This window comes from Schistocerca serialis, chromosome 2 (assembly GCF_023864345.2).
Source record: "Schistocerca serialis cubense isolate TAMUIC-IGC-003099 chromosome 2, iqSchSeri2.2, whole genome shotgun sequence".
Taxonomy (NCBI): Eukaryota; Metazoa; Arthropoda; class Insecta; order Orthoptera; family Acrididae; genus Schistocerca; species Schistocerca serialis.
The window spans coordinates 739,188,513-739,208,158 of NC_064639.1; the positions used below are offsets into that span (position 1 = coordinate 739,188,513).

The 19,646-nt window shown below is 37.7% G+C and overlaps 1 protein-coding gene across 1 annotated transcript in view; it reads left to right on the forward strand.

The window, feature by feature from the left end:
* LOC126457937 (ribosome biogenesis protein BRX1 homolog) overlaps window positions 1-19,646 on the forward strand; it is a 48,794-nt gene that overhangs the window by 9,655 nt on the left and 19,493 nt on the right. The window contains exon 4 of the mRNA XM_050094657.1: window positions 7,504-7,628. Within this exon, the coding sequence (XP_049950614.1) occupies window positions 7,504-7,628 (125 nt within the window). The remainder of the gene's footprint in view (window positions 1-7,503; window positions 7,629-19,646) is intronic.

Sequence of the window (19,646 nt, forward strand, 5' to 3'; positions counted from 1 at the left end):
AGAAAAATAGCATAGTCAAGGGAAAACACACTAAACAGGAAGATTACATATTGGATAACCACAGCGACTGCATAGAAGCGATGGAAAAAACAGGTGCCTGTAAATATCTAGGATACAGACAAAAAATAGGAATAGATAATACAAATATTAAAGAAGAACCAAAAGAAAAATATAGACAAAGACTAACAAAAATACTGAAAACAGAATTGACAGCAAGAAACAAGACAAAAGCTATAAATACTTATGCTATACCAATATTTACCTACTCATTTGGAGTAGTGAAATGGAGTAACACAGACCTAGAAGCACTCAATACATTTACATGATCACAATGCCACAAATATAGAATACATCACATACATTCAGCAACTGAAAGATTCACATTAAGCAGAAAGGAAGGAGGAAGGGGGTTTATCGACATAAAAAACCTACGTTATGGACAGGTAGACAATTTAAGAAAATTCTTTCTAGAACGAGCAGAAACTAGCAAAATACACAAAGCAATCACTCATATAAATACATTGGCTACACCACTGCAATTTCATAGCCACTTCTACAACCCTTTAGATCACATAACATCAACAGATACGAAGAAAGTAAATTGGAAAAAGAAAACACTACACGGCAAGCACCCGTATCATCTAACACAGCCACACATCGATCAAGACGCATCCAACACATGGCTAAGAAAAGGCAATATATACAGTGAGACGGAAGGATTCATGATTGCAATACAGGATCAAACAATAAACACCAGGTATTACAGCAAGCATATTATTAAAGATCCCAATACCACAACAGATAAATGCAGACTTTGCAAACAACAAATAGAAACAGTAGATCACATCACAAGCGGGTGTACAATACTAGCAAATACAGAATACCCCAGAAGACATGACAATGTAGCAAAAATAATACATCAACAGCTTGCCTTACAACATAAACTTATAAAGTGACACGTTCCCACATACAAGTATGCACCACAAAATGTACCGGAGAGTGATGAATACAAAATATACTGGAACAGAACCATTATAACAGATAAAACACCACCACATAACAAACCTGACATCATACTCACCAATAAAAAGAAGAAATTAACACAACTAATCGAAATATCCATACCCAATACAACAAATATACAAAAGAAAACAGGAGAAAAAATTGAAAAATACGTCCAACTGGCTGAGGAAGTCAAGGACATGTGGCATCAGGATAAAGTTGACATTATACCAATTACACTATCAACTACAGGAGTCATACCACACAATATCCACCAGTACATCAATGCAATACAGCTACATCCAAACGTATATATACAACTACAGAAATCTGTAATTATTGATACATGTTCAATTACCTGAAAGTTCCTAAGTGCAATGTAACTGTGGTGTGACGAAGCCTTTCTCTCATTTGCCGTGAGACAGTTAGAATAGCCTTCAGCTAAGTCCATGGCTACGACCTAGCAAGGCGCCATTAACCGTATCTGAAGATAGTCTTATTTGTATTATCAAGAGCGATGTACCACAAGGATAGAATAAAGTTAAGTATTCGAGGAGCTGCATACTTTTCTTATTAGAATTCACTACTTATCCTGTTCCAGAATTCATGCCCGTCTGCGTTAGATAGCGTGCATTTAGGTCGCCTCTATCTACAAGGTGTTCGTACATTTGCCAACACATCAGTAACACATACCATACAGTTAAAAGGAAGTGACGCTTGATCAAGGTCCGCGTCACTTTCCATTTTTAACCAGACTTTAACATCTGAGAAAGTAAAGAAATAATAATAATATTAATAGTTAATAATAATAATAAATTGTTATTATTATTATTACAAGAAGCAAATAACATGTCAGCTGTGACTTTTCTGAACCTGTTTTGTTTTAGTGGAGGTATAGATTTTGAATGGCAGGTAAGTTGTCTGTTCTATCTCTGTAAAATATTGTGCACGTTAGATAACCATTCGCTTGTGAATTCAGTCATTTACAGTTTAGTTAAGGTATGTATGTAATAGATGAGACAGAAGTAATTTGGATGTACATAATGGCGTTAGTGACTCTGCAACTTTTTGTTGTGTGGCACACAGTAACATTTAATGACTATTCACCATTTTCTATTATGGTAATGTCTCAGGGAATGAGGGGGGGGGGGGGGGGGACCAGATGCAGGAACCCTGCATTGTCATTCTAGGCAAAGACCTAGTGTAAGCGGTTTGCCATTTTGCCTTCCTTTGACCTGTTATGAAGTGTTAAGTTTTTATCTGTGTCATGTTGATAACTGTGATGAGTGCTTATACAGCATAGTGTTGGTGTTTGTATTGTTATGGATGAAGGGAAGCTAGAGGGTTAAACCTGTTGCCAGCACCAAAGGATCTTCAGAGTTCAATATCTCCAGCTGAAGGTTTGGAGTTGAAGAGCAGTTGCGACAGTTTTTAGATTCCAGCTTTTTGTCCCTTTATAAAACTTTCCAATATCTATATAAGTTATATATAAATATGTTAAAATTGTGTAGGAATTGTGTGTATATCTGCACCTGCTTAAAATGTTAAAAATTATATGTGCGTTTCTTCAAGATCAAATAAAGTTGGTAACTTTCATGAAGAAGGCTGTGGATTGCAGTCTGGGTGGTCATGGTCAGGAGGAGGCTGGGGTTGGGAGGGGGGAGGGATAGCAGGATAGGATGGAGGATGGTAGAGTGCTGCTTGTGGGAGCATACAGAGATGAGGTGGAAAGAGGATAGGGCAGCTAGGTGCAGTCTGGAGGCTAGGTGGAGGCCAACGAGAGGGTTGCGGGGAGTGGAAGAGGAGAGAAGCAAAAAGATGGTGACTGAATTGGTGGAATAGGCGGCTGTGTATGCTGGAGTGGGAACAGGAAAGGACAATGACTGATGAAGGTTGAGGCCAGCAGGGTTTGAGAACGTAAGATAAATTGAAAGCAGAGTTCCCATTTATGCAACTCAGAAATGCTGATGTTGGTAGGTAGGATACAGATGACACAGGCTGTGAAGCAGCCATTAAAATGAAGACCATGTTTTCCCTGTTGTTTTGAAAGCAGAACCTTTCACATGGGCATTTACAGCTCTGCTGCTGTGACATGACAAAGAAAAAAGTGCACAAACATACAGTGTTATTGTAGTTGGTTAGCAACAACTAATGATGTAATTGTGCTTGAAACAGCTTTTGATCATGAATAACATTTAAATGAAAATATGTCTTACTGAAAATTTGTATACTGTGGTTCACTTACGCGCGCGCGTGTGTGTGTGTGTGTGTGTGTGTGTGTGTGTGTGTGTGTGTGTGTGTGTGTCAATACAGAGAGTATCAGACAGTTTTGTAATTGGATTGAAGAATTCCCAGTGAATAGAACATAGCATATGCTGTTCATAATGAAGATAGATCTCCAAATGTAAAAGTTAATTTGGACACACCCCAAAGGAGTGTTAGACAGCCATTATGGTTCACAACGTATATGAAATATATATTTACTACCCAATAAGGCAATTCTTCGCAATTACTAAGTATTTATGCAGTTGAATATACATTCTAATATGGGGTACCTGTAGGAATTGTGCCAGCACACAAATTTTGGCTCTATATTGCAACTTCGCACGCTTCGAAGGTATGGAAAATAATTTTAATAAATCATATAGAAAATGAATGAAAAAGATCTTGAAAAGCTCATCGCCAACATACTTCGAATCTTAGATGATGCATTAATAAATATCCAGGTAGATATAGGCAATATATTTTTTTAAAAAAGCCAATGTACAGGTTTTCTATTTAAATCATATGCGAGACATAAAATTCTGTGGATTAGACAAATTGTTTATTGCATATGTATTGTTTCTCTGTATATGTAACTTTAAACAAAAGTTGTGTACACAACATTGTGCTGTTTTGTTTTCTTCCTTGCAATTGATTTTAAAAGGAAAGCTGATATTAGAATAGTCGTATTTATGGCTTATCTGCCTACTGTTAGGATGCTACTACTCAATCTGATACATGTGAAACCTTTTAATGCTACCTGTTCAAGTATTAAAACTACACAAAATAATGTTATTGAGGCTACTTTCCTCACAGATCCACAGCTGGAGGAGTCTCTCTCTCTCTCTCTCTCTCTCTCTCTCTCTCTCTCTCATATACCTTGTATACCAATGATCCCAACTGATTTACACATTCAGTTTAAGCTTTCATAGTTAAAACTGACTGTGAGAAAGAAATGAAACTGCATGTTTTAAGAACACAGCTTTCTCTTTCTCACAGTTGATTTTAACAGAAAACCTGCACGTTGTTTTAAAAAATGTGTAGTGTACAATTGTTCGAATGTTTATTAGAGTGAATTTTCTCATGTTGAGAAATTATGAGGAGTGCTCTGTGTTTTATGTGACAAAACTTTCAGTAGCTAATCTTTAAAGAACATCCAAAAGAGTTTGTAATTTTTAAATTTAAAATGAGAATAATTTATGCTCTGATTTTACGATACCTGTGAAAGAGCCATATAGTGGTTGTAATATGCTGTACATGGTTTATCTAAGATATATGGAACATGTCACACAGATGTAGACAGATGTGCATATATGCATTTTACTGTGGTTTTTAAAACTTGACAATCAGCTGTGGACACTACATATATGAATATGGCCATGTGCACAAGGTACTTTGTATAGTGTATTGTATTTTATTCACCGTAGTGACAACATGGCATATGGTTCAAACTGACAATGAACACATTTTGTGATAACAATTTTTTTCTCAAATATTACATCATAAATCATGATGGGACATATATTTCATGTATATGCATATGTTACAGACCAGAAGATAATTACCTGTCGAAACAAGTTGTCAAAAATAAAGACGAATCTATACAGTCCTGGCTATTAAAGATTTTTACCAAATTTATTAGAGCATTGTGTAAAAATTTGTTGAAGTAAATCAAACAGGAACATTCTGCGATTTTTACTTGTAACATTTCCTCTTCACATATTGGTATTTATATGTTGGAACCTCACACGAGTGTGTTCGCAAATGACACTGTTGTATATGAGGAAGTTGCAACACTAGAAAATTGTAATGAAATGCTTGGACACCTGCAGATAGTTGACACTTGGTGTAAGGATTGGCAGTTAGAGTAAGAAGGCAGTTAGAGATAGAAGGCCCATTACCGTATGATTACATGATCACCAAAGAATTTGTGGAAGCTGTCATATCTATTGCATATCTGGGAGTATGCATATGGAGCAATTTACAGTGGAACCACCACATAAAATTGATAGTAGGGAAGACAAATTGATTCATTGGAAAAATCCTGAGGAAGTATGGTCCTCCTGCAAAGGAGGTAGCTAACAAAATGCTCATTCAACCAATACTTGAATAGTGCTCAACAGTTTGGGACCATTATCAGATAGGATTGTTGAGGAAATAGAGAAGATCCAAAAAAGAGGGGCCACAGGGTTATTTGTAAGTGCAAAAGTGTCACGGAGCTGCTCATCCAACTTCAATGACAGGTCTACAAGGGAGGCACTGTGCATTGCTGTATGGTTTAGTGTTAAAACTCTGAGAGCATATGTTCCTAGAACAGTGAACCAATATATATATCACAGAAAGATCACAAAGGTAAAATTAAGAGAGATGTTGGCTCACATGCAAGCTTACTGATGAACGTGCTTCCCAGACACTATTTGCAACTGTAACAGGAAAGTAAGGAAGTGATGCAGGCATACGAAGAACCATCTACCATATGTCATAAAGTGGCTTGGAGGATGTAGATGTAGAACCACCATCCTTGTATTTACTTTAAATGATTTAGGACAATGACAGAGAACCAAAATCTGGCAGACTATCTGGGGATTTCAACTGCTGCCATCTGTAACGAGTCTAATGCCTTACCACATCACAACCTCACTCACTGAACTGATCATGGATCAGTTGACCTCTCTGGTAAAACTGAGCTTTGGTCTTTAGTTTGCTTGTTTTTGTATGATCAGTAATCATTGTGGTTTTTGAACTGTCTGTTGGTCATTTACAGATAATTTGTGCAGTTTATTGGGAATGGAGCCAGCAGTGACTGTCATGCAACTAAATATTTTATATTCCCCCATCCTGTGTTCAGTTTTGTCCCTGTGGTGTAACTTTCGATGTGATCCTGTGGTTTCCATTTGTGAAAGTTAGATGTGAATCATCATAAAGTGATATCATTAATGCTATAACATTCTAGTTTACAAACTGGAAGTTGTTGGTACAGAGGTCTTGAAAAGGTCACAGAATACACCAACAGGATGGCAGTACTTTCTTTCTTTGTCAGGATATCATCTATTTTGTTGTACATAGCTTAGTTCATAGATAATTCTTTGCAGGAACCAGCTTGGAATTTAGTTACGTTATGATGTGAAAATGGATCTGTGTTCTATTGTAGGCCACTTATTTTGAAAAGATTAGTACTAAAATTGGTCTGTAATTAGAGGTTAATAGATTGTGTTTTTGCACATGTATATCAATCACTAGTACATAATCAAATCTGCCAGGAATCATCCAAAGTGTCATAGATTGAATACAAAGACAGCTACGCTGGTTAGATTGAATACAAAGATAGCTGTCTATAAACTCAGTACAAGGGTTTTGTACTATAAGGCTACCATCGTAAGCAGAAGAATGGTACTGCGTAATGCCATCATGATTTTTGTAATCCCTTTAGGGTCTAAAAGTGTCTGCTGGGTAAATGGAACCCAATATACTAGGTAAAAAAAGGTGGATTCTTATTAATAGGTGCAATGTTTGCCGGCATTGTAATTAAAAGTCAATTAAATTTTGTGGCAATGATTTCATGGTGTCATATTTCTGCCACAGCAATTATCTGAAGGAAAATCCTGTTTGTCTTGCACCAGTTTGGAATAAAGATTCCAGACACACTTTTTCTCTCCAAAAGGATCTATAAATGTTCTTCAGTTGACCAAATTTTGTTCAGAAAAAGAGCCATAAAAAAAAATGCAATAGTGTGTTCAAAATAAAAGCTACATTTTCTCCTTCACTATCCACGCGTTGTGTTTTATACTGGCAAGCATCTTTATTATGCTTTATTCAGCTGCTTTGCAAATCTGACAGCTTTCATTGAGCAATAACTTTAAAATTCCTAACTTTCCATCTTTTTTATGCTTGGGTATCATTGATCTGATGTGTTGGTTAAATGAAGGAGATTTGAAACTTGAGTTTTTGTGTCAGAAAAATGTACCTTCCACAGTACAGAATAAGTAATGACCAATAATGTAATGGTTTAACTGAACATATTGAAAATTTTTTGGCATCTGGATGGCACCTGCAGAAAAAGAGATCAAAATTAAATTTAAAAATAAATATCTTTTCATGTTGACTTACCAACAGATTTTAGCCATACTTAAAAATTAGTGGTTTTGCTGAGAGTACATTTTTTCCTCTTTGTTCATTTATTAAGAGAATTGTTTTTTCCTTAAGTTATCTTGGTCTTAATGCTGTTATTTTGTTTTCCAGCATACACAATGGCAGAACTGAAGTTCACAGGAAATTGCTTGAAAGGATCAAGACCACTACTCTCATTTGATGAAAATTTCACTAAATATCCACATTATGCTCTTCTGAAAGAGCTCTTTGTACAGGTACAATAAAAATTTATTTAGTGGGCCTCATGAAATTCATTGTGACAGGAGAAACATGCTCGATTATAGGAAAAACAATAAACTTTGTTTTGTTGGCTTTTCAGGTAAATTTGCTCCCAACAAGAAACTATCAACAATGTATACACTGCTAATTGCCAGAATTTTTATTGCATATTACTGAAACAGTTGAACACATCAATTGTGACTTATTCACTGGATCAAGAAAACTAATTCAATAGAAAGAGATAAAATTTTTAACAAGATATACTGGTATCATGTGAGCACAGTAACATGTAACAGAAAACAGCATTCACACTAGCTTTTGAGCACTAGCTCTTTTTCTAGCAATTATACCCATATTCACACACACACACACACACACACACACACACACACACACACACACACACACACACACACATCCATCCCAATGTACACTCTTGTGGCCATGGCAAGACTAATTATTGATACTTGATTACTGAAAGCAGTTGCCTGAGCTGATGTTGGGGATGGGGCAGTGAAGGATGGAAGGAAGGGGGTAAAGGAAAAGAGATAGGTCTTTGAACAGATAACTGGAAGGTTTTTTAATTCTTTTTATTTACACTTCAAGTTCCGTAGGACCAAATTGCCAAGAGAGTTACATGATTCCCTGCAGAAACTAAATTTTTATTTAATTCACCAGCAATGCTCAGAAAATAATTGTTAAATATTGTATATGTATCTGATTTATCAGTAACAGAAATATTTTTATTACGAACTGACTTCACATCGTCAATCTTATGCTGCTGACCAGACACTTGCTTCACAACTGACCATGCGGTTTTAATTTTACCCTGTGAATTAGCTATTCTGTTTACGTACCTCATACTCTTTGCCTTCCAAATAACATTTGTAAGCCCCTTACAATACTTTTTGTAATGGACTACAGTAGCTTGGTTGTGACTTCTCCTAACATTTTGATATAATTCCCGATTTGTTCTACATCATATCCTTATCCCACTAGTCAGCCACCCAGGCTGCCTTTTACTGCTAGTATCCCATTTAGAATATTCTAATGAAAAGCAACTCTCAAAGAGAGTGAGAAACGTGTTAAGGAAAGCATTATATTTGTCATTCATGTTAACAGCACTATAAGCAGCCCACCACTCTTGTTCCTTGACAAGGTTTAAAAAACTCTCTATTGCCATTGGATTAACTTGCATACATAGTTCATAATTGTATGTGACATTTGTTTGAGTACAAAATCCTTTTAGTGTTAAAATTTGTGCATCATGGTCTGAAAGGCCTTTCACCCTTTTACTAACAGAATACCCATCTAGTAATTAAGAATGAATAAAAATATTGTCTGTGGATGTGCTACTGTTCCCTTGCACCCACGTTGGAAATAACACAGTCTCCATCAGATGATATGTGTTAAGGAGATCTACCAACATCCTTCTTCTTGCACAGTCATATACAAAATTAATACTTAAGTCACCACATATAACTAATTTCTGTACTTCCTACAAAGTGAATCAAGAACCCTCTCTAGCTTGAACGAAAATGCTCTGAAGTCGGAGTTAGGGGACCTATGAACAACAAAAATTAGAAGTTTAGTTTCACTAAATTCAACTGCCCCTGCACAACATTCAAATATCTGTTCAGTGCAGTGCCATGATACGTCTATGTACTCTAATGGAATACTGTTTTTTATGTACATAGCCACTCCGTCACTCCGCAAGGAACTCCTTGAAAAAAAACAGCCATCTAATCTGTAGCCGAAAAAACAGCCTGCTAATCTGTAGCCTGGTAAAGGAAGCCTCTGAGTTGTCAAATTATTTAAGTGGTGTTCTGATATACCAGTAATTTCAGAGTCAACATCTATAAGCAGTTCACTAAGTTTATCTCTAATACCTCTTATATTTTGATGAAATATTCTTAGTCCTTCTCTACTATGAAACAGGATGTCCTCTGAAGGTGATTCCTTCGTTAGAAAGACTTCCTTTAAACAGGTATACCTGTCAGCTGACTTAAATCTAAAAAAGGTTCAAAATCTAAAAAAGGTTCAAAATCTAAAAAAGGTTCAGCTCTAACACCAACTACTACAGGAACTTTTCCACGAGTGATCCCACCACCGCCCACTACAATGTCACCTACAAGCTTTGCCAGCCTCCCCTTCCCATACCTATTGAGGTGCAGGCCATGCCTAGTGAAACCTGATCTACTGGTAGACTCAACTGGCACCACTGCAGTGTGACCCATGCCCTCTGCCATCAGTGTCTTCTCCAGCCCCATGTTAACGCGCCTGATAGCTGCATTAAGATGAGACCAATCATGACACTGAAACAGTTGCACGAAATGCACACTAGTGCTACCAGTTTGAGTAGCTGTCTTTACCAGGTCACCACCTACATCATATTCCCCGTCCCTGTCAAGACTATTTCCTGCTCCAACCACTATCACTACCTGATCCTCCTTTGTAAAATTCCTACATAACTCCCCTATGCTGTCAGTCACCTGAGCCAACCCTGCACTAGGCTTCACTATGCTGTTGACCTAGTACTCAATCCCAAACACTTCCTGCAACTGCTGACCCACACCTCTACTATGCGAACTACCTAGCACCAGAACCTTCTTCTTTCTGTTAGACTTTGCAGCTGACTTTAGCCTCCTTATTGCTGAAGACTGCTGCATGTTTCCTACACCTACAGCTACAAGAGGCTCCTCTCCACTCAACTCTGACAGTTGGTCAAATCTATTGCATATACACAAAGTACAACTGTCCGAATACCTCCTGCTCCTGTCTGCCTTCTTGCCAGCTGCCAGTTCCCATACCCCAGCACCCTTCACCCTCCTCAACCTATCTAGTTCCTCCTTTCTGTATTGTAACTGCACCTGAAGGGCACAGATCTCACACTCCTGTTCTTCTATCAACTTACTTCTACTGCAGATTCTGCATTCCCAGGAGAAGATATCGCTAGAATGTCCACTGGCTTCCCCACTGCATGGCCCCCAATGAAAATACTTTGAACAAATCCCACACCATAACCCACTACTCACAAACCTATGACAAAGCCCACACTTCTCACCCGTGTAAATTTTTACAGTTACTGAAAAAAAACTATATGTCTGCATTGTCTAAGTTCATTTACACCAGTAGAACTATTTACAGAACTAACAATAGCGGTCTTGGAGTTGTCTCTCTACTAAGAAAGCAACAACTTTTATTAATACTACTAAACCACAACTAATACCAATACCAACAAAACTTCACAAAATTTATTAGCTAAACCCAAATGACCACTGGAACACTCAACAAAGTTAAAACAGTGAATGAAAATTTACTGAACTATTTCATAGAAACAATAAGAAATGTCAACTGAAAACTAAAGCACGAAATTTACTAAATGACTTCAACGCACAGAAAATTCTAAAAAAAAAACACGAGCAAACATTTCCAAAAGTTTATTAAATAGTTACCCCCATAACCTTTGGTTATGGGGGGGAAATGAGGTTGGAAGGGGAGGGGGGGGGGAGATGAGAAAAAATGAAGAGGGAGAAAGGAAGTGGAGAGAGAAGGGAGATGGGTTGATATTGGAGTAGAGGAGATGGAGACTTTTCACATGGGGGGGGGGGGGGGGGGAGGAAGAGTGATGGGAGAAGGCAATGCATGAGCTGGATGGAGTAGGGTAGGAGTGGTGTGGAAAGAAGAGACAGGAAAAAGCAAGGTGAGATGTTGGAAACAGGTTAGTGGAGGTTTCGGCCAGGGGGAATGTGAAAGTGATGGATGTGTATGACAGACCATTCCCATCTATGTAGTTCAGAGGACCTTTTGCTCGAAGGAAGTATCCAAGTGACCCACTTAGTGAAGCAGCTGTTGAAGTCATTTGTGTTGTTGTGTGCAGCATATTTGGCATCTGGATAGACAACTTTCGTTTTGCTATAATATTTTGGTGGCCATTCATGTAAGTAGCACTGTATTAGGCATGCCCAACTTTCTGCTTGCACCAGGAATTTCCATTATTGTTAGACATTTTATGTTATTGGGAATATGATCAAAAATTTTTGTTGCTCTGTATTGAACTCCTTTCTGAGGTACTGTCAGCTTTAACAGTTGATAATAAAGATCAGCTTTCCTCTAGTGTTGTGGGTATGAACATCACTGTTCTTCTCAAATTGTGATGCATTATTTATGACAAATTTCGTTAGTGAATATATGTATTGTGATGGTGCAGTTAAAAAGTCGAACTCCTTGAAGACGTACCCAGATGACAACTGCAGATGAACACAATGTATAATTCTTACTGCTCACTTTTGTCCAACCAGTACTTTCTTTCTCAGTGATGAACATAAAAGCATAGCCTTTTGTTATAAATCGCCTGATCTGCATATTAGCTACCACATTGTCTTAATTTGTTAGTTTCTTCTCAATTTGCTCCTGCAGACTCTTATAATTTGCTTTTCAATGCTTTTTTTTATTTTATTCATTTTATATTGTTTCTGTAATAGTATCTGCAACCAATCTTCATATTTTCCTCCCTGGAATTTCCACTATCATACCATCTTTTTGTTTTATGGTAGTTGAAATATCAAGATGAAAGTAATAAACAGCTGTGAGGAGAGACAACCACTCATATATAGGCAACTAATACACGGGTAATTTTAATTTTTCTACTTTAAATGACCAATGGAAACTCCAGGTAGGAATATCAACATTGTAGGAAAAGATACATTACTATTTACTGTGAAGATGACACATTAAGTTGCAGGCAGGCATAGGTTTCAGTTGCCTGAGAATGCAGTCGTGTGTGTGTGTGGGGGGGGGGGGGGGGGGGGGCGAGCATTTGTCGTCTATTGTTGACGAAGGCCTTACTGGCCGAAAGCTTTATCTGTGACAGTCTTTTTGTTGTGCCTATCTGCAACTCAGCATGTCTGCTATATGAAATGAAATGTCGATCTTTAAGATCGACCAAAGCGTTCAGATTTTAGCATTCAGGTCTTTGTTACGAAACGTGTTAATTTCACTTTAACAGTAAATCCTAAACTATTATAGATATGGTCAATATTCAAGTTTTATTGGTATCACCATGAAAATATATGGAGGATGGCAGATTAAAATGACTGTGGCTTGATTCCCTGAATTAATACAGAATTAAATAATTTCCATAAATATTTCCCTTTATGGCCAATCTTAGGTCCGTCATATTTAACACTGCTACGTCTCCTAGCTTCCCACCCCCCTCCTCCATCCATGAACCATGGACCTTGCCCTTGTTGGGGAGGCTTGCTTGCCTCAGCGATACAGATAGCTGTACCATAGGTGCGACCACAACAGAGGGGTATCTGTTGAGAGGCCAGACAAATGTGTGGTTCCTGAAGAGGGTCAGCAGCCTTTCCAGTAGTTGCAGGGGCAACAGTCTGGATGATTGACTGATGTGGCCTTGCAACACTAACCAAAACGGTCTTCTTCTGCTGGTAATGCGAACGGCTGAAAGCAAGGGGAAACTACAGCCATAATTTTTCATGTGGGCATGCAGCTTTACTGTATGATTAAATGATGGGTAAAATATTCCGGAGGTAAAATAGTCCCTAGGTGGGGACTACTCAGGATGACGTCGTTATCAGGAGAAAACTGACGTTCTACGGGTCGGAGTGTGGAATGTCAGGTCCCTTAATCAGGCAGGTAGGTTAGAAAATTTAAAAAGGGAAATGGATAGGTTAAAGTTAGATATAGTGGAAATTAGTGAAGTTCGGTGGCAGGAGGATCAAGACTTTTGGTCAGGTGAATACAGGGTTATAAATACAAAATCAAATTGGGTTATGCAGGAGTAGGTTTAATAATGAATAAAAAAATAGGAGTGTGGGTAAGCTACTACAAACAGCATAGTGAACGCATTAATGTGACCAAGATAGATACGAAGCCCACACCTACTACAGTAGTGCAATTTTATATGCCAACTACCTCTGCAGATGACGAAGAAATTGATGAAATGTATGATAAGATGAAAGAAATTATTCAGATAGTGAAGGGAGACGAAAATTTAATAGTCATGGGTGACTGGAATTCGATAGTAGGGAAAGGAAGAGAAGGAAACGTAGTAGGTGAATATGGATTGGGGCTAAGAAATGAAAGAGGAAGCCGCCTGGTAGAATTTTGCACAGAGCATAACTTAATCACAGCTAACACTTGGTTCAAGAATCATAAAAGAAGGTTGTATACATGGAAGAAGCATGTAGATACTGGAAGGTGTCAGATTATATAATGGTAAGACAGAGATTTAGGAACCAGGTTTTAAATTGTAAGACATTTCCAGGGGCAGATGTGGACTCTGACCACAATCTATTGGTTATGAACTGTAGATTAAAATGGAAGAAATTGCGAAAAGGTGGGAATTTAAGGAGGCGAGACCTGGATAAATTGAAAGAACCAGAGGTTGTACAGAGTTTCAGGGAGAGCATTAGGGAACAATTGACAAGAATGGGGAAAAGAAATACAGTAGAAGAAGAATGGGTAGCTTTGAGAGATGAAATAGTGAAAGTAGCAGAGGATCAAGTAGGTAAAAAGACGAGGACTAGTAGAAATCCTTGGGTAACAGAAGGGATATTGAATTTAATTGATGAAAGGAGAAAATACAAAAATGCAGTAAATGAAGCAGGCAAAAAGGAATACAAATGTCTCAAAAATGAGATCGACAGGAAGTGCAAAGTGGCTAAGCAGGGTTGGGTAGATGACAAATGTAAGGATGTAGAAGCATGTATCACTAAGGGTAAGATAGATACTGCCTACAGGAAAATTAGAGAGACCTTTGGAGAAAAGAGAACCACTTGCATGAATATCAAGAGCTCAGATGGAAACCCAGTTCTAAGCAAAGAGGGAAAAGCAGAAAGGTGGAAGGAGTATATAGAGGGTCTATACAAGGGCGTTGTACTTGGGGACAATATTATGGAAATAGAAGAGGATGTAGATGAAGGCGAAATGGGAAATATGATACTGCGTGAAGAGCTTGACAGAGCACTGAAATACCTGAGTTGAAACAAGGCCCCGGGAGTAGACAACATTCCATTAGAACTACTGACAGCATTGGGAGAGCAGTCCTGACAAAACTCTACCATCTGGTGAGCAAGATGTATGAGACAGGCGAAATTCCCTCGGACTCCAATATGAATATAATAATTCCAGTCCCAAAGGAATCAGGTGTTGACAGATGTGAGAATTATCTATCAGTTTAATAAGTCACTGCTGCAAAATACTAATCCGAATTCGTTACAGTCGAATGGAAAAACTGGTAGAAACCGATCTCGGGGAAGATCAGTTTGGATTCCATAGAAATATTGGAACACGTGAGGCAATATTGACCCTACAACTTATCTTAGAAGATAGATTAAGGAAAGGCAGATCTATGTTCCTAGCATTTGTTGACTTAGAAAAAGCTTTTGATGATGTTGACTGGAATACTCTCTCTCAAATTCTGAAGGTGGCAGGGATAAAATACAGGGAGCGAAAGGCTATTTACAATTCGTACAGAAACCAGATGGCAGTTATAAGAGTCGAGGGACATGAAAGGGAAGCAGTGGTCGGGAAGGGAGTGAGACAGGGTTGTAGCCTATCCCCAATGTTATTCAATCTAAATATTGAGCAGGCAGTGAAGGAAACAAAAGAACAATTCAGAGTAGGAATTAAAATCCACGGAGAAGAAATAAAAACTTTGAGGTTTGCCGATGATATTATTATAATGTTAGAGACAGCAAAGGACTTAGAAGAGCAGCTGAATGGGATGGACAGTGTCTTGAAAGGAGGATATAAGATGAACATCAACAACAGCAAAACGAAGATAATGGAATGTAGTCGAATTAAGTCGGGTGATGCTGAGGGAATTAAAATTAGGAAATGAGACACTTAAAGTTGTAAAGGAGTTTTGCTATTTGGGGAGCAAAATAACTGATGATGATCGAGGTAGAGAGAATATAAAATGTAGACTGGTAAGGGCAAGGAAAGCGTTTCTGAAGAAGAGAAATTTGTTAACATCGAGTATAGATTTAAGTGTTAGGAAGTCGTTTCTGAAAGTATTTGTATGGATTGTAGCCATGTATGGAAGTTAATCATGGACGATAAATAGTTGGGACAGGAAGAGAATAGAAGTTTTCAAAATGTAGTTCTACAGAAGAATGCTGAAAATTAGATGGGTAGATCACATAACTAATGAGGAGGTACTGAACAGAATTGGGGAGAAGAGGAATTTGTGGCGCAACTTGACTAGAAGAAGGGATCGGTTGGTAGGGCATATTCTGTGGCATCAAGGGATCACCAATTTAGTATTGGAGGGCAGCATGGAGGGTAAAAATTGTAGAGGGAGACTAGTAGATGAATACACTAAGCAGATTCAGAAGGATGTAGGTTGCAGTAGTTACTGGGAGATGAAGCAGCTTGGATAGGATAGAGTAGCGTGGAGCGCTGCATCAAACCTGTCTCAGGACTGAAGACCACAACAACAACAACGTCTCCTCAGCCACAAATGGCTTCTACTGGGTTTCCCTATGACATAGGTTCTCATCTGTCTCACTCCCACACAACAACACTTCAGCATCAATAGACAATAGACACTTGTGATTCCCATCTCGTGGTTAATCTGCACCCTTTGTGGCACATGGTCCTTGACGACAGGGTTCGTTTCACAATTCTGCGTGATAAATTATATTTGGGTGTGTGGTTTTTTTAAGCATTTTTCTCCCTCTCCACCCTTTCTTCTGTATGTAATGGACCCATGTGTATGTTGGAGGGATGGAAAGATATTCCGTTGCTGAATGGATACTACCCATCCCCATCATTGTGTGTACTTTCTGCTATATTACTTGTCCCATCTCAAGTTCAGCTTGGATAGAAGTGGCCTGTTGTGTGCTGTTCAATAGCATATGAATTCATTTACTTTCATTTGTCCTTAGCGATCCCTGAACAGAAGAGTGTCTTTTTTGCTGTTGTCATAAAACAAAGTTATACACTTGTCAAATCTTGAGTCTGTTATCATTTTAAAGTGAATAGTTTTGGATGTGGAAGAAATGAGAAGTTGCTTCAGCACATGTGCATTTTCTTTTTTGAATACATGCAAATTCCATTCCTCTAATAGAACTCAGAACTTTCTGTGGGTTGGATATGAATACCCCACAAAACTGAATTTGAGACCACTGTCTCTCTCTGTATTCACTACACTAATCCTTATACAGACACATAAAATTTAATAATCGTAATTCTGTTTCAACGTAAATGTAACGATAGTGACTGGGCACTTTAGGAATCAGTTAGCTTCATTTTTAAACCCTGTCTGGTTTCAATAACTTTTTGTCTTGGGGTGTTTTCATACCACCTCGTGTTTCATAGGAGTCACAGTCATAACCTAAAACCATGCTGTTTAATGGCACACTCTCTTCCATGCAGTTGGCTTTTTAAGACTTCCAAAAATCAGTGTAACCATTAATGTAGTTTCCCTTCTAAACCCATGTTTCCAGAGCTCACGTGTTGCAAATAATTGCTCTAATTGTTTTTGTGATTAGATTACACATGTAGGCACTTTTGCTTTTTAATACATTTTAATTAAGTCACTTTCTTGGCTGTTTGTCTTTTTGGTACAAATTTTGCAATTGATTTCAAACTAACTTCCCATTGAACTAGAGACTTGAAACTTTCAACATAGCACAGAACTAGATTACAAAGCAATATTAATTCACTTTCTTGTCTGGTGTATGGCGGAAGGGACTTTGTGTAGCAGTATTACTTCTCCCTTTAGCTGTCTTTGTCGCAAATGGTTCGCAGGAAGAACGATTGCGTGTAAGTCTCCGTGTGAGCTCCAGTCTCTCCAGTTTTTACCTCCCTGGTCTTTTTGCAAGATAAACTTATGAGGATATGGGTTGAATCAGGTGAACAGAAAATGAAATATTCCAGAAATTTACCACATATCTCTGTTGCAATCTCATCAAAATGTTCGAAATCGATCGAAAAATTTCACACACACAAGACTAAAAAGCAGAAAATAATTATTTTAGTAAACAACTTTTTAATAAAACACAGGAATGAAGTCCCATACAGATTCGTAGTGCTGTGCAGATAGACCAGAAAATGTGTGCTTGTGAATTTTTAATAACTATTACAATACTTGTAAAATTTAAAACAAAAAATGTGGGGTGTACGCAGTAGGTAATTCATGCTTGAATAATTTCCTAAGTCACTGACAGTTTTATTGCACTGCAACTGATATGAATTGTTGTGTTGTTTTTCTCAATGACAGCTGCTGTATGTACTCCTTACTATTTTGTATTGTGTGCACCCCACATTTTTAATTTTTAATTTTACGTGTATTGTCATAGTTATTAAAAATTCACAAGCAAAAATTGTTAGAACTAGGAAGCTGTATGGGACTAAGAGACACTATTTTATGCTTCATACAGTATTATGAAAACGATAGTTGCTACTAACCACACAGTGAAGATGCTGATCGCAGACGGGCACAACAAAAAAATTATCAGAAAGTGAACTTTCAGCCAACAAGGCCTTTGTCCAAAGTAGACAACATACACACGCATACTCATGCAAATGTGTGTGGTAGGGAGGGGGGGGGGAGGTGTCATCTATTTCCGACGAAGGCCTTGTTGGTTGAAAGCTTACTTTGACAGTCTTTTTGTTGTACCTATCTGCAACTCAGCATCTCTGCTACATTGTGAGTAACAACTATCTTTTTCATAATATTGTTACATTTCATCCTCAATTTTCCATTGTTTTATTTTATGCTTTATAGTTAGTTTTAAAAATGTGTTACATTAAAAAGTTTTTTATTTAAACAATTATTTTCTAGTTATGTTAGAACACATTCCGAAATGATTGTCCTTGTTTTGGAGACATGTAGAGAACTGTATGTCATCTTTTTATTCCCTGACACTTTTCCTGTATTTGTTGTTTTCTATTCTTTTACATTTTTTCACATTTCTCGTTCATAGAAATGTCTTCATTGTCTATTTTACCAAAAAAAGTAGTGAAAGAAATTCATTTTAGCAACAGAAATTGACAGTGGTCTGTGCCATACTATGCAGTCGCCTAGTTTTATAAAAATGTGTGCATAGTTTAGACACGAAGCCCATGCCTACTACGGTAGTACAAGTTTATATGCCAACTAGCTCTGCAGATGACGAAAAAATTGAAGAAATGTATGGTGAGATAAAAGAAATTATTCAGGTAGTGAAGGGAGACGAAAATTTAATAGTCATGGGTGACTGGAATTCGACAGTATGAAAAGGGAGAGAAGGAAACATAGTAGGTGAATATGGATTGGGGCTAAGAAATGAAAGAGGAAGCCGTCTGTTACAATTTTGCACAGAGCATAACTTAATCATAGCTAACACTTGGTTCAAGAATCATAAAAGAAGGTTGTATACATGGAAGAAGCATGTAGATACTGGAAGGTGTCAGATTATATAATGGTAAGACAGAGATTTAGGAACCAGGTTTTAAATTGTAGGACATTTCCAGGGGCAGATGTGGACTCTGACCACAATCTATTGGTTATGAACTGTAGATTAAAACTGAAGAAATTGCAAAAAGGTGGGAATTTAAGGAGATGGGACCTGGATAAACTGACTAAACCAGAGGTTGTACAGAGTTTCAGGGAGAGCATAAGGGAACAATTGACAGGAATGGGGGAAAGAAATACAGTAGAAGACGAATGGGTAGCTCTGAGGGATGAAGTAGTGAAGGCAGCAGAGGATCAAATAGGTAAAAAGACGATGGCTAGTAGAAATCCTTGGGTAACAGAAGAAATATTGAATTTAATTGATGAAAGGAGAAAATATAAAAATGCAGTAAATGAAGCAGGCAAAAAGGAATACAAACGTCTCAAAAATGAGATCGACAGGAAGTGCAAAATGGCTAAGCAGGCATGGCTAGAGGACAAATGTAAGGATGTGGAGGCTTATCTCACTAGGGGTAAGATAGATACAGCCTACAGGAAAATTAAAGAGACCTTTGGAGAAAAAAGAACCACTTGCATGAATATCAAG